Below are 21,266 nucleotides of genomic sequence, written 5' to 3'. Positions count from 1 at the left end.
CTCTTTAATTAATATATCCAACCACTTTTTCTCACTCCTATTAAAATATTCATGTTTCTTTCTATCTCTATTTTAATATTTACACCTACCTTTTCTCTCTTCAATTAAACACATTAATCAATAACTCCTAAAATGTCGTGTCGACCAAGAAATATTTCATCTTAGCTGGAATAGAGGGAGTAATTCCTTCATCCTGAAAATTTGTCACTTATTTCTATTTTTGTCGGTTTCTATAAGTTTATCACTTGGCAAGAACAAAGCATGTGGAGGTAGATAGACACTTCATCAAGGAGAAGATTGAAGCTGGCATTGTTGAGCTGCCGTTTGTGCGCTCGGAAGATCAGTTGGCTGATATATTGACTAAAGTAGTTTGTTCAAGAAGCTTCAAAGGAGTTCTTTGCAGAGTTCTTTGCAAATTGAATATCGGCGATCCCACTACTCAATTTGAGGGGAATGTTAAAGAAGGAAGAAATCAATTAGTCAAGAAATCAGTAATTTCCTAAATCAGGGACTGTGGCAATATTCTGTAGAGTGATTTATTTACATTTATTCGTTACCATATAAATAATGTAAAAACCCTATTTAAAGGGGACCCCAAATATCTCTTCTTCTTCTTAACACAAACGTCGTCGTATTGTTACACATTTATTTTTTGTAAAAAAAAACAAGTTAGCATCCGCCTGTTATTCTTTGACTCTGACTCACCCACTTCATGAAATTAATGGGTTTATTTGTTTAACATTTTTTGGAACAATGGAGCTATTGATTTTCCCAAGTCACATCCACAACGGAGACAGAGAATCAAAAAACTTAAAAAAAAAAATCTTTATTTTCATAAGTGAGATAGCTTAGTTGGTTTATGGCAGTGCTTGATACTATATCATTTTTATCCTCCATCACAAGTGTGGAGAAAACCTTCTGCATAAGTCGGGGAGGTCTAGGGATCAAATTTCACCGTTCCCCTGTTCTGTAACGATATACTCATATAAGATAATGCTAATAATAACTAGATATGTTATTCTTTATAATCTAGTTTACCATACATACTGAAATTATGGCAGTAGTTAATGCAATTATACTAATTAGTATAGTAAGTACTAGTATTTAAATTTTCACCGATCGGCGGAATGCTCTGTTCGTTCTTGAAGAAATTTTTCGGATCAACCATAGTCTTAACCCAAACGAGACGATCGAAATTGTTCTTGAAATATCTCTTCCCCCAAACACTAGCTTGTTCATAACTCGTCTCTCCATGAAAGTTATTCACTCCAATGTCGAGATCTCTGTAGTTGACATACGCTGCCCTCGGATTCCTCGAAACGAAAGGAGTCAAGTATTTGTCAACCCTCCTACTCCACTCTACATACTTCTCCGATTCTCGATTTTCGCCTTCTTCCCAGAACGTCGCTTGCAACATTATGTACAAGTTACCAGCTCTGTGAGGAAAAGGAGTGGCGGAGTCGGAGATCTCTGCCATTCTTCCACCGAAAGGACTCATCAGTATGATTGCCTCTTCAGCTTCATCTTCGTAAAACAGTCTCCATAGCCCTTCAAGCCCGTATTCAGGAACGGCTTCCTGCACAAAGTTTGATTTTCCTTCAAAGGGTCTTCTGGTGTTAGGCACAGTTCTGTTTAGTAAAACTTGTGGAGGAGTTTCAATGGGAAAACCAGCTTCAAACACCATTGCTTGTATCCAGCTCACTTCCGCGCAGTCTTCTCTCACTAACCCTAACTCAGGGAAACTCTTTTTCATGATGGAGAGCAACCTTTCGATCCCGCCAAGAAACAACGAGTGAAAAGTAGCATTAATCGTCGTTTTCGGGCTGGAATTCGTTCTGCTTAACATGACTGCGATGAACAAATCTTTGTCCAAATTCGGAGCTACGTATTGCCAGCAGTGGACGAGTTGAGTCGCGTTCTGTTCTAGTGTCCTGCCAGTTCTAAAAACAGTGACTGTTTCTGGAACATCGACCAGTTGTACCTTCCAGGCAGTGATCACACCGAAGCTGGCGCCTCCACCACCTCTGATGGCCCAGAACAGATCCTCGCCCATTGATTTTCTATTGAGAATTCTGCCACTAGCGTCGATTATTCTTGCATCGATGACGTTGTCTGCAGCCAGGCCGTGTTTTCTCATCATTCTGCCATAGCCTCCTCCGCTTATGAACCCTCCAAGGCCATTGGTTGGGCATATGCCGGCAGGAAACCCTAGAACCGGACTTGTCTCCGCGATCGTGTAATATAACAAACCAATGGTTGCGCCTACTCCGGCCCAGGCCGTTTTCCTGACAACATCAATTGTTATTTCACTGAGATTGATCAAATCAATGAGCACGAACGGGACTTGTTGTAGTGCTCTATAAGATAGTCCCTCGAAGTCATGGCCTCCGCTCCGAGTTCTGATCTGCAGGCCGGTGTCTCTGGTGCAGCGAACTAGAGGCGGGATCTGTGATTTGTGTTGCGGAGTGATTATTACTAGTGGTGATGAAGTAGGATCCGAGGTGAACCTCGGATTCTGGATGGTGAATTGGAGGATGTAGGAATAGGAAGAGTTGATTGGGGTGTAGATGTTGTTGGAAATGGAAGAGTAGTTGTTGAATTCTTTGGATAGACATTCAAGAAAATTACTATGTGCATAAGATGATTGTTGTGAACATGAAATTGTGGTGAGAAGAATCAAAGTAAGACTGAAAATGCTTATTGGAGTGATCATAGTTGAGAAATGATTTGTTTGTGGAAGGAAGCTAGCGTTCAAGTTCTATTTAACAAGAGGAACTTTCATGCTAGAGTTTTCAATGAAATCAAGAAGTTTGAAACATGTTAATTTCTGGAAATTATCGGTTACTTAGTCTATACTTGCATGAGTTCATTTCACCAATTTAGTGAAACCGATGTAATACAATTTTAATCAAGGGTTGTGCTAATATAATAAGACGATTGTGATTAATGCATAGATAAAAATTAATTTTAAGATAAGAAATAGAATAAAAATAGAGGATGCCAGCCAGTAAATATTACTCCCTCCGTTCCATAGTAATGAAGACGTTTCTTTTCGGCACGGAGATTAAGAAAAATTGTGTTAGGTGAGTTAAGTAGGGAGAATAAAGTGGAAAATGAAAAAGGTAGAGAGATGAAGAGAGAAAAAAGTAAAAGAGAGTAAAGTAGATATGGAAAAATGTGTTGAATTTTATTAAAAAGAGAAATGACTCTATTACTATGAAACGTACCAAAATGCCAAAAAGACTGTATTACTATGGAACGGAGGGAGTACTCTTTAAATGAAGACAATGAAGACAAGAGTTGATGGAATATGAATCTAACTTTAATATATTAATTTTATAATAAAATATTAATGAGATGAGAATGTAAATATAAAGCATTAGTCTCAATTTTTTCATATTCCATCTTCAATCTTGTCCTTCCTGCGTCCCTGAAAATTTATCACATATTTCCTTTTTTGTCCGTCCTTAAAAATTTATCACCTTTCACTTTTACCATTTTTGGTAATGGACCCCACATTTCACTAACTCATTCTCGCTCACATTTTATTTTAAAACTAATATATAAAATTGGGACCCACATGCCACTAACTTTTTCAACCCACTTTCTATTATATTTCTTAAAACTCATACCGGGTCAAATGGTGACGAATTTTGGGGTTCGGAGGAAATACTAATTATCAAATGCAATAATGCATCAATGCTTTGACTACGTAAGTGTATGCCACTTGCGGTGCAATTCAAGCGCCCTCCTCAACCAATCAAATTGGCGTGTGTTGCACAAGTGATTGCAGTGCGCCAGGGCTAAATTCAGTATTTAAAGCTAAATTATAGCCGTTTAAGTAATTAAAGAAAAAGAGCAACTGGATTAATTTTAAACTTTTAATCATATTCAGCAAAATTATTTAATGTAGTAAGTAAAATAAATAAATACTTATGTAAATTTATTTTATTGTACTACTATTAGCTAATTTTAGAAATTGAAATAAATCACTTGTATTACCGATTGCCAGACTTACATAAATAAATCCCTTTGTTACACAACAGAATGACAGATTGTCATGAAATTGTTTTGACAAGCATATTTCCACTACCAAATTGGAGAAGCGCAATCATATACAAACGGCACCGTATGAGAGTTTTTTATTTAAGACGACATGAAATTTGCATACATGTGTGTCATGTCATATTATGGCTTCATCCAACAACATTTCAAACTCAATGTTAGTGAAATGGCGGAATACTTTGCTCGTTCCTGAAGAAATTATTCGGATCAACCGCGGTTTTAACCCTAACGAGACGATTGAAATTGTTCTTGAAATATTTCTTTCCCCAAACACTGGCTTGCGCATAGCTCGTCTTCCCTTGAACGTTGTTGACTCCGAGGTCGAGATCTCTAGCATTTATATACGCCTCCCTCGGATTTCTTGAAACATAAGGAGTCAAGTAACTCTCGAGCCTTCTGATCCAGCTTATGTACTTGCCCGAATCTCGATTCTCGTCTTCTCTCCAGTTCGCCATCTGCAGGATCTCATACAAGTTGCCAGCTCTATGAGGAAACGGAATGTCAGAGTCAGAAATCTCCGCCATTCTTCCTCCATACGGAACCATCTCGAGGCGAGCTTGAGCGCCTTCTGGCTCGAGCAACAGCCTCCATACGCCTTCGAATCCGGATTCAGGAATTGGTGCTTGCACAAAATCTGACTTGGCTTTGAAGTATCCTTTGTAGATATTAGTTCTGTTGAGAGGAACTTGTGTCCAAGTTTCAATAGGATAACCGGCTCCGATGGACAATACCGCCTTTATCCAGCTCGTTTCAGTGCAGTCTTCTCTCACTAACCCTAGCTCAGGGAAGCTTGTTTTCATGATCAAGAGCAATCTCTCGATTCCTCCAAGAAACAATGAGTAGAATGAAACCCTAACTGTGGAACCCTGCCTTGTTACGACGAGGCCGATGAGCAAATCTCTGCTCACTTCTGGAGCAATGTATTGCCAGCGATGGACTAGTTGTGTCGCATTCTGTTCTAATGTTCTACTGACTTGGAAAACAGTGACAGTTTCTGGAACATCCACCAGTTGCACCTTCCAAGCAGTGATCACGCCAAAACTGGCGCCTCCGCCGCCTGTGATGGCCCAGAACAGATCTTCTCCCATTGATTTCCTGTTGAGGATTCTACCGTTCACGTCAACTATTCTTGCATCGATGATGTTATCTGCAGCGAGCCCGTATTTTCTCAGCATTAGACCGACGCCACCGCCGCTTATTTGCCCGCCGAGGCCAACGGTAGCACAGTTCCCACTAGGAAACCCTAGAACTGGGCTTTTCTCGGCGATCCTGTAATATAAAGAACCGATGGTTGCACCGGCGCCAACCCACGCAGTTTTTGTTGCGACATCAACTCTGGTATCACTGAGTTTGAACAAATCAATGATCACGAAGGGGACTGGTGATACGTATGACAGTCCCTCGAAGTCATGGCCGCCGCTTCGAGTTCTGATCCGTATGTCAGTCTTTTTGGCACAGTATATAACTGGCGGGATTTGGGATTCGTGCTGTGGTGTGATGATCACTTGCGGTTTTGGAGTAGAATCTGATGCAAATCTCAGATTGTGGATGGAGAAGTTCAAGATTGATGAGTAAGAAGAGTTGATTTGGGTGTGAACTTTGTTGGAAATGGAAGAGTAGTCGGTGAATTGTTTGGACAAACATCCAAGAAAATTTTCAGTAGATGATGAAGCTTGTGAGAATGAGGTGATCGTAACAAGAATGAATGTAGTAGTAAAAATAGTCTGAGATTTCATGTTATCAAGAATTGTGTAGTAAAATAAATTAGCATAGCACACTTCTTATAATGGATTCCGAAAAATTGGTAAGTAAAATTCCGAATATCCACATGTCGATTTTCTTTATTTAGTAAGAAAATTGTCTCTTCTATCATAATTAAAATGTCAAAATTGTCTCTTCAATCATTATTAAAAAAGTATTCTCTTCTTTCATTAATTAAAATGTTTAACTAATAAACCCGTCTTTTCATTATAGGTGACTTATATTCTATTTTGAATATTTCATTTAAGCTAAGTAATTTTTATTTTTGAGATAAAATATGGAGTAATATAATTATTCTTTTTTTCAGTTCTCTCCACTTTACTTTCTCCACTTAATTCTACCTAAAATCAGCTATGGTGAATCGGAGGAAGTAACTTTTTTTTTCAATTCCACCTAAACTCTCATGTTATTCAGAAAAAAATGGTCATTTGAATAGGAAATAGTGAGTCCTAATTGTATCCTGATATTTTGTAATTGCATGTATCAATTTTATTCTAATTTTTCAACTTATCAATTTTATCCTCTGTCCAAATCATTTTATATGCAACTACAAACCCACTAACTAAATAATTTTCTAAATCACGATAGAATTTTGCAGAGACGTGGAGTTTTTGCCTCTGCGTTATCATTGCATCCGCCTTCTATTAGACAGATGCCAATTAGTTGTTGTGTGCATTTTTGGTCATAGTTTAGTGCAAAATTATTGGTGTCAACCACCAATTTCGATATATAATGGTAGTAGGCATATATTATAAAAATTTTACTTCTATTTACCTTTTAGAGATTAATCCCAAGAATTAAAGTTATTAGCAATCAACTATTCTAGGTCATTAATTACTGAAATCATTTGCCACTAATGAAATCAACACATCTTAATTTATAAATGACAATATAAAAGTACAAATTATTTATAATGAATTTGCTATTGTGTCAATGACTCAATATGGTGGTTTGGGTCTTAAATTAATTCTTCCTGGAATTTCATGAAATGGGCTTATAATGGCCACATTGCATAGTTTTGGATCAGATTTATTTGCATATGATGCAATGTTGATTTATTAGAAATCATTAATTAAATTAAAGGCACATATAAAATATGATATACACGTTGGAAAATGAATCTTCTAATGATAATTGTAACATTAATTATTATTTAAAGGACCCTATTTAATTTGTTGGACTCTCATTTTACATAATTAAAGGAGCTTATATTTATGCTACACCCTTACTATGCAGGAAGCTATTTGATCTCTTTGGCTCGCAATCCATGTTTGGGTCTTCTTCCAAAACACTTGTGGCTGTGATATGATTTGAGCTAGCCTCAGTTTCATGCATAATAACGTAATTAATCACATGATATTTTCGCGATTGTTACACAAAATCGAACAATATTTTTCATGTATTTTTGGCGCGGGCCGGAGATTGGCCGAGATGAAAATCACGGCCATACTTCTTATCTATCTCTAGAACCAAATCTTATGCTAATCTCACCTAGCACAACATTAGTGAATGACCAAAGTAATGATGGGCCAGTTGCATTATGCATGACGAAGTAATACTGGGCCACTTGCATATACATGACGAAGTGATAATGGGCCAGTTGTATACATGATTAAAGTAGTAATGGGCCTTTAACAGATTAACAAAAGACAAATTTGGCATTGTAAAAAAATTTATTTTTGTTCTGTGTTTGACATTGTACACGATCTTTTCTTTTAATAATTTTGATTCACCAATGCTGAGAAAGTTTCTATAAATGAAAACGTGAGTAGCATTAGTGGACCACAAATTAAAAATCAGATTTTTTTTTTGGACAAAGGAAATACTCCTACAGTCCTACTAATTAGTACAGAAAATCAAAATTTGCCCAAATCAAATCTGACATGGTGTTTTAGGGACACCAAATAATGTGACATCGTATTTGCGAGAGAACATACGTTTTTATTTGTGAATCTCATCTTCCCTGCATTCAGTTCAGAGGAGGAATGCTCTGTTCGTTCCTAAAAAAATTCTTAGGATCGACCATAGTCTTAATCCTTACAAGACGATCGAAATTGTCCTTGAAATATCTCTTCCCCCAAACACTAGCCTTTTCATAGCTAGTCACCCCTTCAACTTCGTTGACTCCAATATCGAGATCTCTGTAGTTGAGATACGCTTCCCTCGGATTCCTCGAAACGTAAGGAGTCAGATACCTGTCCACTCTCCTACTCCACTTCACATACTTGTCCGAATCTCGATTCTCGTCTTCCCCCCAGAAAACCACCTGCAACATCTTGTACAAATTGCCAGCTCTATGGGGAAACGGAATGGCGGATTCAGAGATCTCCGCCATTCTTCCACCGTAAGGATTCATCGCGAAAAGCACAGACTCAGCTTCTTGTTCGAAGAAATGCCTCCACAGCCCTTCCAAGCCAGATTCAGGAATTGGTTGTTTCACATAATTCGATTTTCCTTTGAAGGGCCTTCTCGTGTTGGGATCAGTTCTGTTGAGCAGAACTTCCTTGGGAGTTTCAATGGGAACACCTGATATAAACACCATCGCTTGTATCCAGCTCGTTTCTATGCAGTCTTCTCTAACTAACCCTAACTCTGGGAAGCTCTGTTCCATGATTACGAGCAACCTCTCGATCGGGCCGTGAAACAACGAGTAAAATGAAGCAACAACCGTCATCCCGTTTTTGGATTGCGTGGAGTTCGTTCGGGATAACATGATCCCGATGAAAAGATCCTTTTCCAGCTTCGGAGCCACGTGTTGCCAGCGGTGAATGAGTCCAGTCGCGTTCTGTTCCAGCGTTCTGCTCACTCTGAAAACAGTGACTGTTTCTGGAAAGTCAACTAATTCCACCTTCCAGTCAACGATTATGCCGAAGCTGGCCCCACCGCCGCCTCTGATGGCCCAGAACAGATCCTCGCCCATTGATTTTCTATCCAGGATTCTGCCGTTGACGTCGACTATTCTCGCATCTATCACGTGGTCAGCAGCGATGCCGTATTTTCTCATCATTGGCCCATAGCCTCCGCCGCTGAAGTGCCCGCCGATCCCCACGGTAGGGCAGAGCCCGGCCGGGAAGCCCAGGACCGGACTTTTCTCTGAGATCGCGTAGTATAAAGAACCGATGGTTGCGCCTACTCCGACCCAAGCGGTTTTGTGGTCGACATCGACCGTTACTTGACTAAATTTGATCAAATCAACGATCACGAACGGGGCTCGGGACACGTAAGATAGTCCCTCGAAGTCGTGGCCCCCGCTTCGAGTTCTGATCTGAAGGCCGCTATGTTTGGCGCAGTGGATGAGTGGTGGGATTTGTGATTCGTGTTGAGGAGTGATGATTGCGATCGGTTTTGTGGTGGAATTTGAGGCGAATCTTGGATTTTGGATGGTTATTTGTAGGGTTGAGGAATATGTAGAGTTGATTGGGGTGTAGATTTTGTTTGAAATGGAAGGGTAGTTGTTGAATTTTTTGGAGAGACATTTGATAAAATTATTAGTAGAAGATGAAGCTTGTGAGTGTGAAATGAGGGCAAGAAGAATGAAATTGAGAGTTAGAATGCTCAGAGGTTTCATGATTATTTGTTGGTGGAGTTACTAATGTTGTCCATGTTCAATTTATAGGTTTTAATTCGTGTTACATTATTGTACTGGTAGTCTTGATTAGTGCTTGTGGAAATAATGAGTAACAATGTAAAGTATGTACTCCATTTACTTATTTAGTCTTCTATATATCCACGTAGTGGCGAGGACATATTGAATAATTGAAAAATGGGACTATTAGTAATATATGTAGCATTGCAATCCATGTGATATCAAAGCATTATAATGGGGTTAGCTGAGATTGTGTTGTCGGGAATCAAATACTATAAAACATTGTTAGTTAAAATAAATAAACAAATTAGAAAAAGGAAAATGTATTAGAGAGAAACATCCTCCACTAATTGGCATTGTTTGACTTGACATGAGTTTTAAGAAATAAAATGGAAAGTGAGTGAAAAAGTTTCTGAATACATATTAATTTTATAGTAATAATAAAATGTCAGTAGAACGAGTTAGTGAAATGTGAAGTTCATTATAAGAAATAATAAAAAATAAGAGTGCCAACTAATTGGGCTTACGATAAAGACAATTGGTAATGAACATAAAAAGAGTGGGACAAATTTGTTTGAATTGTAAGTAAGTAGACGTATGGAGAGAAGATTATAAAAATTAGAATGATATTTATTTTATGAATAAACTAAGTTAAGGATAACACAAATTGACTTGTCAACCGATGGATAATTTATTGGAGCATGGCATACACGCTGATGCATTATTGCCTACTTTTAATGTTCTTTTTGTAACTTTAACACTCTTCCACTCTTTTTTATTCCATTATTTTGAAAGGTATTTCAGTTGTCCTATCCATTGTTCTTTTTCTAAAAATTAATTGTAAATTTCAAACTGTCCCTTTCTTTTAATTTTTAAAAGGTAATGTTTTTTAAGGGGATCATTATTCTAATATTTTATTTCGTCTAATTTTTATAGAATTATTTATTGTGCAAACGTACTACATTCCTAATTAATTTAACTACATTAAAAAATATGATTATTTTATTGATTATGGGTTTAGAACGTGAAATGCAAAATATTTAAAATTACCACTTTTGCAATTAATTTTACTACATTAACAAAATGTGAATTTTTTTATGAGATGTCGAACCCGGAGATTGAATTTATCCTTTAAGAAAAAAACATTTATTGCAAATCTTCGTGATCCAATTACTAAAAATGTTTCTCACAATCATGAGAAGCATTTTCATCATCACATCATGCGCTATAAATGTCTAACTAAATATTCACAAGTATTTTTACCATCTGTTATTGAATGTGATAAATGGATTTACGTAAAAGTGTTATCAGCATATCTGAACTAAATGCTGAAAGTTTAGTAGTTACTATATATATAATGAACCCTAATTATAATTGAAAATTTATTAACGAAACACAGGAAACAGAAAAATGTAAAAGAAGTGAACTGAATATATGGGCCTAAGAGCAAGGCCGTATTCGATGGGCTTCAAGTAATAATATATGGGCCCTTGCACTTTCTTTATATTATAATTAGTTATTTTTTAAAATACTCTCCATAATCGATTGTTGTCCATCGCCAAATCCAGTGATTTTTTCTTCTCGTTGATTCGTAGGTACCTCAAACACTTAATATTTTAAAATTCAAGCCCACATATTGTGCATATTTTTATGGAATTAGGGGTAGTTATTTCCAGGAACAAATCCTGCATTGTTATAACAGATTGCCATAAAATATCTATTAAAATCATTTTTCCACTACCAAATCCAAATTGCAGCAACACATCAAATAGTACAAAAGAGGACATATTTTTACTTTATTCATTATGTTATGGCATACTATGGCGGAATCAAACACATTTAATTCTCAACGTAAGAGAAACGGTGGGATACTTTGCTCGTTCCTGAAGAAATTCTTCGGATCAACCAGTGCTTTAACCCTAACAAGACGATCGAAATTTTTCTTGAAATATTTCTTCCCCCAAACGCTGGCTTGCGCGTAGCTCGTCTTCCCTTGAACGTTGTTGACTCCAAGGTCGAGATCTCTAGCATTTATATACGCCTCCCTCGGATTCCTCGAAACATAAGGAGTCAGGTAACTCTCGAGCCTTCTGATCCAGCTTATGTACTTGCCCGAATCCCGATTCTCGTCTTCTCTCCAGTTCGCCAGCTGCAATATTTCATACAAGTTTCCAGCTCTATGAGGAAACGGAATGGCAGAGTCAGAAATCTCCGCCATTCTTCCTCCGTATGGAACCATCTCGAGGCGAGCTTGAGCCCCTTCTGGCTCGAGCAACAGCCTCCACACGCCTTCGAATCCGGATTCAGGAATTGGTGCTTGCACAAAATCAGACTTGGCTTTGAAGTATCCTTTGTAGATATTAGTTCTATGGAGAAGAACTGGTGTCGGAGTTTCAATAGGATAACCGGCTCCGATGGACAAAACCGCCTTTATCCAGCTCGTTTCGGTGCAGTCTTCTCTCACTAACCCTAACTCAGGGAAGCTCGCTTTCATGATCTCGAGCAATCTCTCGATTCCGCCAAGAAACAATGAGTAGAATGAAACCCTAACTGTGGAACCCTGCCTTGTTACGACGAGGCCGATGAGCAAATCTCTGCTCACCTCTGGAGCAATGTACTGCCAGCGGTGAACCAGTTGAGTCGCGTTCTGTTCTAGCGTTCTGTCAATATTGAAAACAGTGACTGTTTCTGGAACATCCACCAGTTTCACTTTCCAAGCAGTGATCACGCCAAAACTGGCGCCCCCGCCACCTCGGATGGCCCAGAACAGATCTTCGCCCATTGATTTTTTGTCCAGGATTCTGCCGTTAACGTCGACTATTCTTGCATCGACGACGTTATCTGCGGCGAGCCCGTATTTTCTCGGCATTAGGCCGATACCACCACCGCTTATTTGCCCGCCAAGGCCAACGGTTGCACAGTTCCCACTGGGAAACCCTAGAACCGGGCTTTTCTCGGCGATCCTGTAATATAAAGAACCGATGGTTGCACCGGCTCCAACCCATGCAGTTTTTGTCGCGACATCAACTCTGGTATCACTGAGTTTGAACAAATCAATGATCACGAACGGGACTGGTGATACGTAAGATAGCCCCTCGAAGTCATGGCCGCCGCTTCGAGTTCTGATTTGTAAATCATTCTTTTTAGCACAGTATATGACCGGCGGGATTTGGGATTCGTGCTCTGGTGTGATGATCACTTGCGGTTTCGGAGTAGAATTTGTTGCGAATCTCAGATTTTGGATAGAAAATTTCAAGATAGATAAGTATGAAGAGTTGGTTGGAGTGTAGACATCGTTGGAAATGGATGAGTAGTTGATGAATTGTTTGGACAAACATTCAAGAAAATTTTCAGTAGATGATGACGATGCTCGTGAGAACGAAGTGATGGTAAGAAGAATCAAAGTAGTAAACGTAGTGGAAACTGATTTCATGATTACAACAATTGAGTAGAAAACTAAATAGTTTAGGTTTCAAAATGTTTTGAGTAAATCTTCTCGCAATTAACCTCTTTCTATAAATATCCACAATTGGAATATGCCCAATATATTAATAAATCCTACAAAAATTAATAATAAACCCCTACCATGTGTAGTCCGGCCAACTATCCTACGTGATATTTTTAAAAAGAGTTGACATTTTGCAAGGAATCACATCATTTCGGTCAGGTTCAATAAATGTGAAATTGGAAAAAGAATTTAGCATAGCTCAATTCTAAGTTAAATTCTAACAATTGATAAGTCAAATTCCTCGTGTTAAATATTAATCAAAGATTTATCGCAGACTATTGGAAACTTTAGATAAACGAGGGTTAGATATTTCCGTGTTGCAATTCTAGAATCTTGACCATTGACCTTGCTAGATATTTGCTAACTAGGCTATCGACTTTGATCTTTTATAATTTTGGCCACGAGGCATAGCTATTTTTGTGTAAGTCAGTAAGTGTACAGTGTAATAAGCTAATTAATAAGCTATAAGTGGTTTGTTTTCTTTTCAAGATTAATCTTATTTTTCTATTTTGGTATATCCTCAATATTAGTTCATTTTTTTATTTTTAATAAGTTTTTTTAATCATATAGACCTCATTTTAAATTGATTATATAGTCATTCCAAACTAATACTCCTTCAGTCCCATAAACATCTCTTTCTATATATACTTTCATTCTTACTTTATCTTTTCTCCACTGAACTTATAAAACAACACTACATAAAATCTAGTGTCAAAAAGTAAATGCTCCACTTAGGATGGGACGAAAGGAGTATATATTTGTCTTTGAATAATACTCCCTCCGTAAACCGTTCCATAGTAGTGGAGTGATTTTGTCATTTTGATACATTCCATAGTAGTACAGTCATTTCTCATTTTAGTAAAAGTCAACACATTTTTCTCATTTACTTTACTCTCTCTTACTTTATTCTCTCTTCATCTCTCTACCTTTTTTATTTCCTACTTTATTCTTTCTTTACTTAATTCATTTAACACAATTTTTCTTAAATTTCGTGTCGAAAAGAAATGCATCCACTACTGCAGAACGGAATGAGTAGCATAACCAGACGTGATGACGAAGGTTAAGGGTTTTGGGTTTCGTATAATTTCGTACAACTCACGTTTGTGAAGGAACTGAGGATTGCTTATTGGGCTGTTTTTAAGGTTAAATTGTTTTTTAGATTAAAGTTCACTAATTATCTTAGTGGGCTGTTTTGCCATATTCATTCTTATATGGAGTACTATATTCTCCTTAAAAGGGAGCAAACCATATCCCACATCGGAGAATGAACAAGACTTGCAAGTGTATAAATGGGCTACCCCTACTCCATTAGTATGAGGCCTTTTGGGGAGTACCCCAAGAGCAAAACCGTGAGGGCTTTGCCCAAAGCGGACAATATCATACTAATGTGGAGTTCGGGTGTGCGCCACCGGGACCAAACAGTGGTATCAGAGCCCTGGTTATGAGGAGTACCCCAAGAGCAAAACCGTGAGGGCTTTGCCCAAAGCGGACAATATCATACTAATGTGGAGTTCGGGTGTGCGCCACCGGGACCAAACAGTGGTATCAGAGCCCTGGTTCAGGGCTGGGCCTGTGTGGCTTGGGGTTCGATTGCGCTTGCAAGTTCTTCGATGTGACGAGCTCGACCAAGACCTGTGGTGACCTGGTGACCTGTAACATGGGGTAGACATGTGGTCTGTGGTCTGGTGGTCTTGGTTTGAGGGGAGGATTGAAAGGGAGCAAACCATATCCCACATCGGAGAATGAACAAGACTTGCAAGTGTATAAATGGACTACCCCTACTCCATTAGTATGAGGCCTTTTGGGGAGTACCCCAAGAGCAAAACCGTGAGGGCTTTGCCCAAAGCGGACAATATCATACTAATGTGGAGTTCGGGTGTGCGCCACCGGGACCCAACACTCCTAGTTGTCAAAATCGTCTCATCATCATTCACAGCATTTCATCTTTTCACAATACTATCAACACAATAAATCTTATTCATATATATTACAAAAACCTAAAACAAATCTTCATTACTACAATACGTTTGGCATCAAAGGGTTATCAATACATCTTATTCATAACCAAACAATAACATATTACTATGCAATCAAACCTGTATGCATGCTAACAGATCTTGATTCATTTATCCTAGATAGAACAACGACGGAATGCTCTGTTCATTCTTGAAGAAATTCTGCGGATCAACCACTGTCTTCACCCGAACAAGACGATCGAAATTATCCTTGAAATACTTCCTACCCCAAACGCTCGCTTGCGCATAGCTCGTCCTCCCATTAGGGTTATTAACTCCGATGTCGAGATCTCTGTAGTTGAGGTACGCAGCTCTCGGAGAACTCGAAACATAAGGAGCAAAGTAACTATACAATCTCCTCATCCAATCTAAGTAGCTTCCCGAATCTTGATTCTCACTTTCGTCCCAATACACCAAATGCTGGATTTTGTACAAGTTTCCAACCCTGTGAGGAAACGGCGTGGCAGAGGCCGGAATCTCGTCCATCCTCCCACCGTAAGGGCTGAAGATGAGAACCGACTGGTCGGCCTCCACCTCGTACATCCGCCTCCATACACCTTCGAGCCCGGATATGGGAATAGGCTTCTCCACGTAGTCGGATTTCGCCTTGTAGTATCTCACTGCAGGTTGAGTTCTGTTGAGTAGAATCTCCGGTGCATCGATTGGGAAACCGGCGAAGGTTAAGATGGATTGGATCCAGCTCATCTCGGTGCAGTCTTCTCTCACTAACCCTAATTCAGGGAAGCTCTCTTGCATCAACGGAAGCAATTTTTCGATTTCTCCGAGGAAGAGTGAGTTGAATGTAGCTCGAATTGTCTTGTTCGTTCCTTGTGCACCGGAGCTCACATTCTCCGGGACAAGGATGATTCTAATGAACAAATCTTTGTCGAATTGGGGCGCGATGGATTGCCATCTGTGGACTATTTGAGTTGCGTTTTGCTCGAGCGTTCGGCCGATGTTGAAAAAGGTGACCTTTTCTGGAACGTCCACCAGTTGTACCTTCCAGGCAGTGATCACGCCGAAACTGGCGCCTCCGCCACCTCTGATGGCCCAAAACAGATCCTCGCCCATTGATTCTCTGTCGAGGATTCTTCCGTTAACGTCGATTATTCTCGCATCGATGACCTGGTCCGAGGACAGGCCGTATTTTCTCATCAACGTCCCGTAGCCTCCTCCACTGAAGTGCCCACCGATGCCTATCGTCGTGCAAACGCCTGCAGGAAACCCTAAAACCGGGCTTTTCTGCGCGACCGCGTAGTAAAGAGAACCGGTGGTTGAACCGGACCCAACCCACGCGGTTTTCTCAACTTCGTCAACTGTGATTTCACTGAGATTGATCAAATCAAGGATGACGAACGGGACTTGGGCGACGTACGATAGTCCCTCGTAGTCATGGCCCCCGCTTCGGGTTCTGATCTGCAAGCCGGTAGCCTTGGCGCAGTAGATGACCGGAGGGATTTGAGATTCGTATTCCGGTTGGATTATTACAAGGGGCTTTGGAGTGGAATCTAAGGCGAACCTTAGACTTTGAATGGAGAATCTAAGGATTGAAGAGTAGGATGAGTTGGTAGGGGTGTAAACGTTGCTTGAAATCGAAGAGTAGTTGTTGAATTGTTGGGTTAGACATTCAACAAAATCTTGGTCAGCTGAAGCTGCGAGTGAGCATAAAGAGATGAAGAGAAAAAGAGTTAATGTGTTTGGAATCTTCATCATTGAGAGATTATGGTGTGAATTTGTGATTTTGGGAGTATCCATCTTAATGCATTTATAGGAAAAAAATAGTATGCCAAAGTGTGAATTCAATACGTTAGATTTTGAAGTATTGTTCACTTTGTAGATTAATCAAACGCCACATTAATTTAGTGTGAATGTCATTCTTTTGCATTGGTTCTTCAAAGTTGAAGTTTCTAGTAAAAGAGAAAGAAAGATACATCATTTGACATTATCTTTTGATTTGTTCACTGATTCAGCTTGAATGCGAAGTAAAACGTTAATCAAAAGTCCAATTAACACAATTGGCAAGGATAAGTGTATGTTTAGTATTTTTTTTTTCTCCTCTATCACATTAGGTCTTACATAAACAAATAGATATGCTAAATTAATCATCGCATTCCAATAAATTTCAACGGAATAATTAGTTAAAATTATAATGTGCTAATCTTTGACCAATCATAAGTGCATGTCATCAGCACCATCTAAATTTAATGTATTACTATATCCAATCAAATTTGAACCGCCTACCAAAAGTCAAACAGTAGGAATTAACGTGATAAAAAATAAATTAATTAATGCGGCAACTTCTTCTCGAGATATTAAAATGAATTAGTGTCAAGTCGTTTGTGACTGAAATGTATTAATCTTTATTAAACTAGTATCAGTTATTATTAGGTCAGGAGTTTCGGATGGTAATCACAAGGCACAAATAAGAGTTGAAATTCCAGAAGATGATTATGATATGATAGCTTAGCATCAAAGAATTATCCGTTTTCAATGCCGGCGTTTAGTATCTTCCTCGCATTTATTATAAGGGAAAAGACAACAAATGTAAAGCGACTTTCTATATTGTGATAATTATTGAAATAAAAAGCAGTATAAACACCATGATAATAATAATAATACCTATTGTAGTGCTATTAGATATACATATACATATCCAATTGCATCAGATGTTACAATTTTCTTCCGTTACAGATTTAGTTACACATTTCACCTTTTTCACAGTTCGCTACATATTTACTCATTTCACCTTTGCTATACCTATCAAATGACCAAGTCTCACAAGAAAATTATTAAGTGTATATCCATCCACATATTTAATGGGAAAATTCTAACACTAATCCTAAACATATGCCACAACTTTTAAGACTTACATTATTGCACTAAAATTTATACTTTAGCCTCCATAAACTTTTTACCGAATTTTAATTAATACAGGATTTTATGAATTTGACACATCAGTCCGAAAAATAGGATTACCGATGAAAATATTTGAGTGAAATGAAGAGTTCATTTGTTATTTAATTTAGACAAAACCTAGCATGCTGATGTGGGTGCCCTTTTAATGTGTGCCACCTATTGTGATAATTTAAAATGTCGCCATAAGTGTTTTACTTTACTATGACAATTTGAAGTATTCGAATGAAAATTATGCCAAAATATTTAAGGAGAGAGGGATGGTGATTACTCCAAATTGCAAAGTGTGAATATCCAAAATTAATAACCTAAACTGATTTTAATTACGAAAATAATTAAGTGATATATACTATCGACATTCTCCCAACAACAGTGATATAGTAGTACATTAATTTTGAATGGCGTTGTCCATTATTGTGTTTTATCATTTCATTTACTTTTCCAAGAAAATAATTATTCTTTTATAAAAAAAATTTAGAAAATAAAAATATAATCCTAAAACCCTTTTTTGTCGAGTATATACGCAGTATCAAAACAATATTTTCCATTATATATTAATTCAAATTTATCGCTGGAGTATTGCCCCAATTGTATACATTGATTCAAAGCCCGACATACTGAAGCCCAGTTCATTTCACTTCAATTAATAGGCCTAATTTTCAAAGTTCATATATGAAACTTTTACCAAAAAAGTCCAATTTAAACTATTATTCATTAGTTATCACATCTTGTGTTTATTTATGCCTACTTTCAACAGTTGATTCATCTCATTAATTTCGACAATATGCATGTCAACTGTCAACACACCCATCGGTCTTTACCATATAGGAGTATACTACATGTTACAAATTGCGTCTCAATTTTTAGTAATATATATGATGATCAACTTTATTCTCTACTAAAAATATTTTAATTATTTTTTTTTTAATTTCTCAAAAATATCAGTATTTATGAGACGAGTGAAGCCATACAGTTGGGAGAAAAAGACATGTCATGGGGCTAAATTATGAATTGCATCGTGCAACGAAAAAGAGAGAGAGAGAGAGAGATATGTGTGGAAGGAGAGCCGAGAAGGGATAGTTTTCGTGTGGGGATTGATAGAGATTTGAGGATGGGATTAATTGCACCTTTTTTGGTGTGATTTCAATATTCCATGACACGTAAAAGAGCCATTTTTGGCAGGCTTCGAGCAAGCCAAGTAAATTCTATTTTATCTCCATAATTAACATATGAGTATTATACAACTTGCAAAAGTGCACTCTCGACAAAGATTTTACTAGGGGTGTCGAAACGAGTAGCGGGTATTGGGTACCCGCACACCCGACCCGATACATGTCGGGTAGCGGGTACTGACCCGATACATGTCGGGTATCGGGTACCCCGATGGAAACGGGTAACGGGTGGGGATCGGGCAATGATATTTTTGGTTTTGCGGGTATCGGGTCCCGAAAATTACCCGATTTTAGTTTAATATTTAATAATTTTCAATATTAATATAATTTTTAAACTATCCCGGTCACACTCAGATTTCAACACATAATTTTTTTTTATCTTTTTTCCCTCTATTAAAATTTAAGAACATACAAATACCAATATTATAGTAGCATATGTATACAGTAGCATATGCTACACACACTCATTATATATGCAGTAGCATATACATATATTATTAAATTGTGGATGTTCAATGTCTAATGATTTATGGATTCTTTTTTGTGTTTTTAGGTTGCATCAAAATACTAACACTATTACGGATGACGATCAACAAGTTGAGGATAATGTAAATAATAAACAAAAAATATTTTTTTTTTAATAAAAATCGGATCAGGTCGGGTACCCGCCGTGTTGGGTGCGGGATACCCGACTCGAGTATTGGGTAACATCCGACACAGTGCGGGACGGGTATCGGGACAACAAGTTCGGCTGAAATCTGGTGCAGGTACCCGCTGGTACGCGTTTCGATACCCCTAGATTTTAGTATTCATTTGAGACATTTTTCATTTTCAAATTTAACCCTTTTTGTTTATTTTCATCTCTCACTACAAAAAAAAACGTTAATTAGTGATGGACGGAAATTTCGACGGATAAGCAACTGAAAAATGTCAGTCACTAATTAGTGACAGAATAGTCCGTCAATAATCCGAATTTACCATGGCCGCCTTTCATTTCCGTCATTGTTACTTTAGTGACGAAAATCCGTCACTAATTTTCTTTTATTGACAAGCTTATTATTGACGGATCTGTCAGTACCCAATCTGTTACTAAATCTGTTAGCTGCCTAAATTTCACTCTTTAGTGACGGAAAAATTTCGTCACTAAAGTGCGAGTTGTTTTTGTAGTGGATCTCTCTTCTCTTCTCCTATTTCTTTCTTTTCATTTCATTTATCTTGATTACTAACCTTATTTATGCATTTTACTTATGTTTTGTGTTTAATATATATATATATATATAAACTGATGATTAATTTTTTTTTATATTCTATTTATATTTGAGAAATATATAAATTCAGTTATTACCGGGTCAGGAGTTCGGATGGTATCCACAAGGCACAAATAAGAGTTGAAATTCCAGAAGATGGATATGTTAGCTTAGCATCAAAGAAATGTCCGTTTTCAATGCTGGTGTTTAATATCTTCTTCGCATCAATATATAAAGGGAGAGTTGTTGAGATATTAACAGAAATGCCATTATGTGCCATTTTAGCGGAAAATGAAAGAAAAAAGGAAAAAAACTCGGTTATATCTCTATAAATCAGATAGTGCATATCACGATGCAAATTGTGCATTTACCAAAATCTTAAACCAAGTGCAAATATCTCTACATCTATCCTAAAAAGTTCTACTAATTTTAGAAGAAATGGCTTCCACTAGAAGTGTTAGTATGTAGTACTCTTTTTTTTGTTAAATGAATATGAATTTAAGGGCTGCACCACAGAGGACTCGACCCGAGACCTTTGGCCTCAAGCATTATTAATCTCTTTACTGCTTGGGCCAACTCAAATACATGTGTGAGTTAGTATGTACTCTCATTATCTACAACTCGAACCCGAGACCCTTAGACATTATTAAACTAAAGTGTTAGTATGTATTCTCTTTATCCTATTATAAGTGACATATTCTCTTTTTCGATGTCATACTCTAATTAATATACTAACATTTCTTCAAATGGAAACATCATTATTTTCACTTTATCCACTATCTTATTTTATTCCTATTCACTCAACTCATAAAATAAAAATATATAAAATCACATGCCGAAAAAGAAATACTTCACTTAGAGTGGAATGAGAGAGACACATTCTTTTTTTTTTCATGAAGTGTACATATAATATTATTCTTATTTTGTTAATTATTTCAAATTTATATTCAATTGTGAAAATTATATGACCCGTGCATAGCACGGGTGTTGATACTAATT

The 21,266-nt window shown here is 37.6% G+C and overlaps 1 protein-coding gene and 4 pseudogenes across 1 annotated transcript; all 5 read right to left on the bottom strand.

Moving 5' to 3' along the window:
- Window positions 1-986: 986 nt before the first annotated feature.
- LOC125208616 (berberine bridge enzyme-like 18 pseudogene) lies at window positions 987-2,714 on the bottom strand (annotated as a pseudogene).
- Window positions 2,715-4,133: 1,419 nt separating this feature from the next.
- Window positions 4,134-5,801, bottom strand: LOC125208632 (tetrahydroberberine oxidase pseudogene; annotated as a pseudogene).
- Window positions 5,802-7,480: 1,679 nt separating this feature from the next.
- On the bottom strand, window positions 7,481-9,416 carry LOC125203955 (tetrahydroberberine oxidase-like). The gene has a single exon (XM_048102483.2). It carries the CDS (start codon window positions 9,392-9,394, stop codon window positions 7,796-7,798), a length of 1,599 nt encoding a protein of 532 aa, XP_047958440.1. The 5' UTR covers window positions 9,395-9,416; the 3' UTR covers window positions 7,481-7,795.
- A 1,712-nt stretch (window positions 9,417-11,128) lies between these two features.
- On the bottom strand, window positions 11,129-12,902 carry LOC125208142 (tetrahydroberberine oxidase pseudogene; annotated as a pseudogene).
- Window positions 12,903-14,881: 1,979 nt separating this feature from the next.
- Window positions 14,882-16,682, bottom strand: LOC125204803 (berberine bridge enzyme-like 8 pseudogene; annotated as a pseudogene).
- Window positions 16,683-21,266: the final 4,584 nt, after the last annotated feature.

This window comes from Salvia hispanica, chromosome 6 (assembly GCF_029641045.1).
Source record: "Salvia hispanica isolate PSC_SH4W2 chromosome 6, Shi_PSC_v1, whole genome shotgun sequence".
Lineage (NCBI taxonomy): Eukaryota > Viridiplantae > Streptophyta > Magnoliopsida > Lamiales > Lamiaceae > Salvia > Salvia hispanica.
Note: the sequence above shows the minus strand (reverse complement) of the source record. Positions and strands in the feature narration are given on the sequence as shown.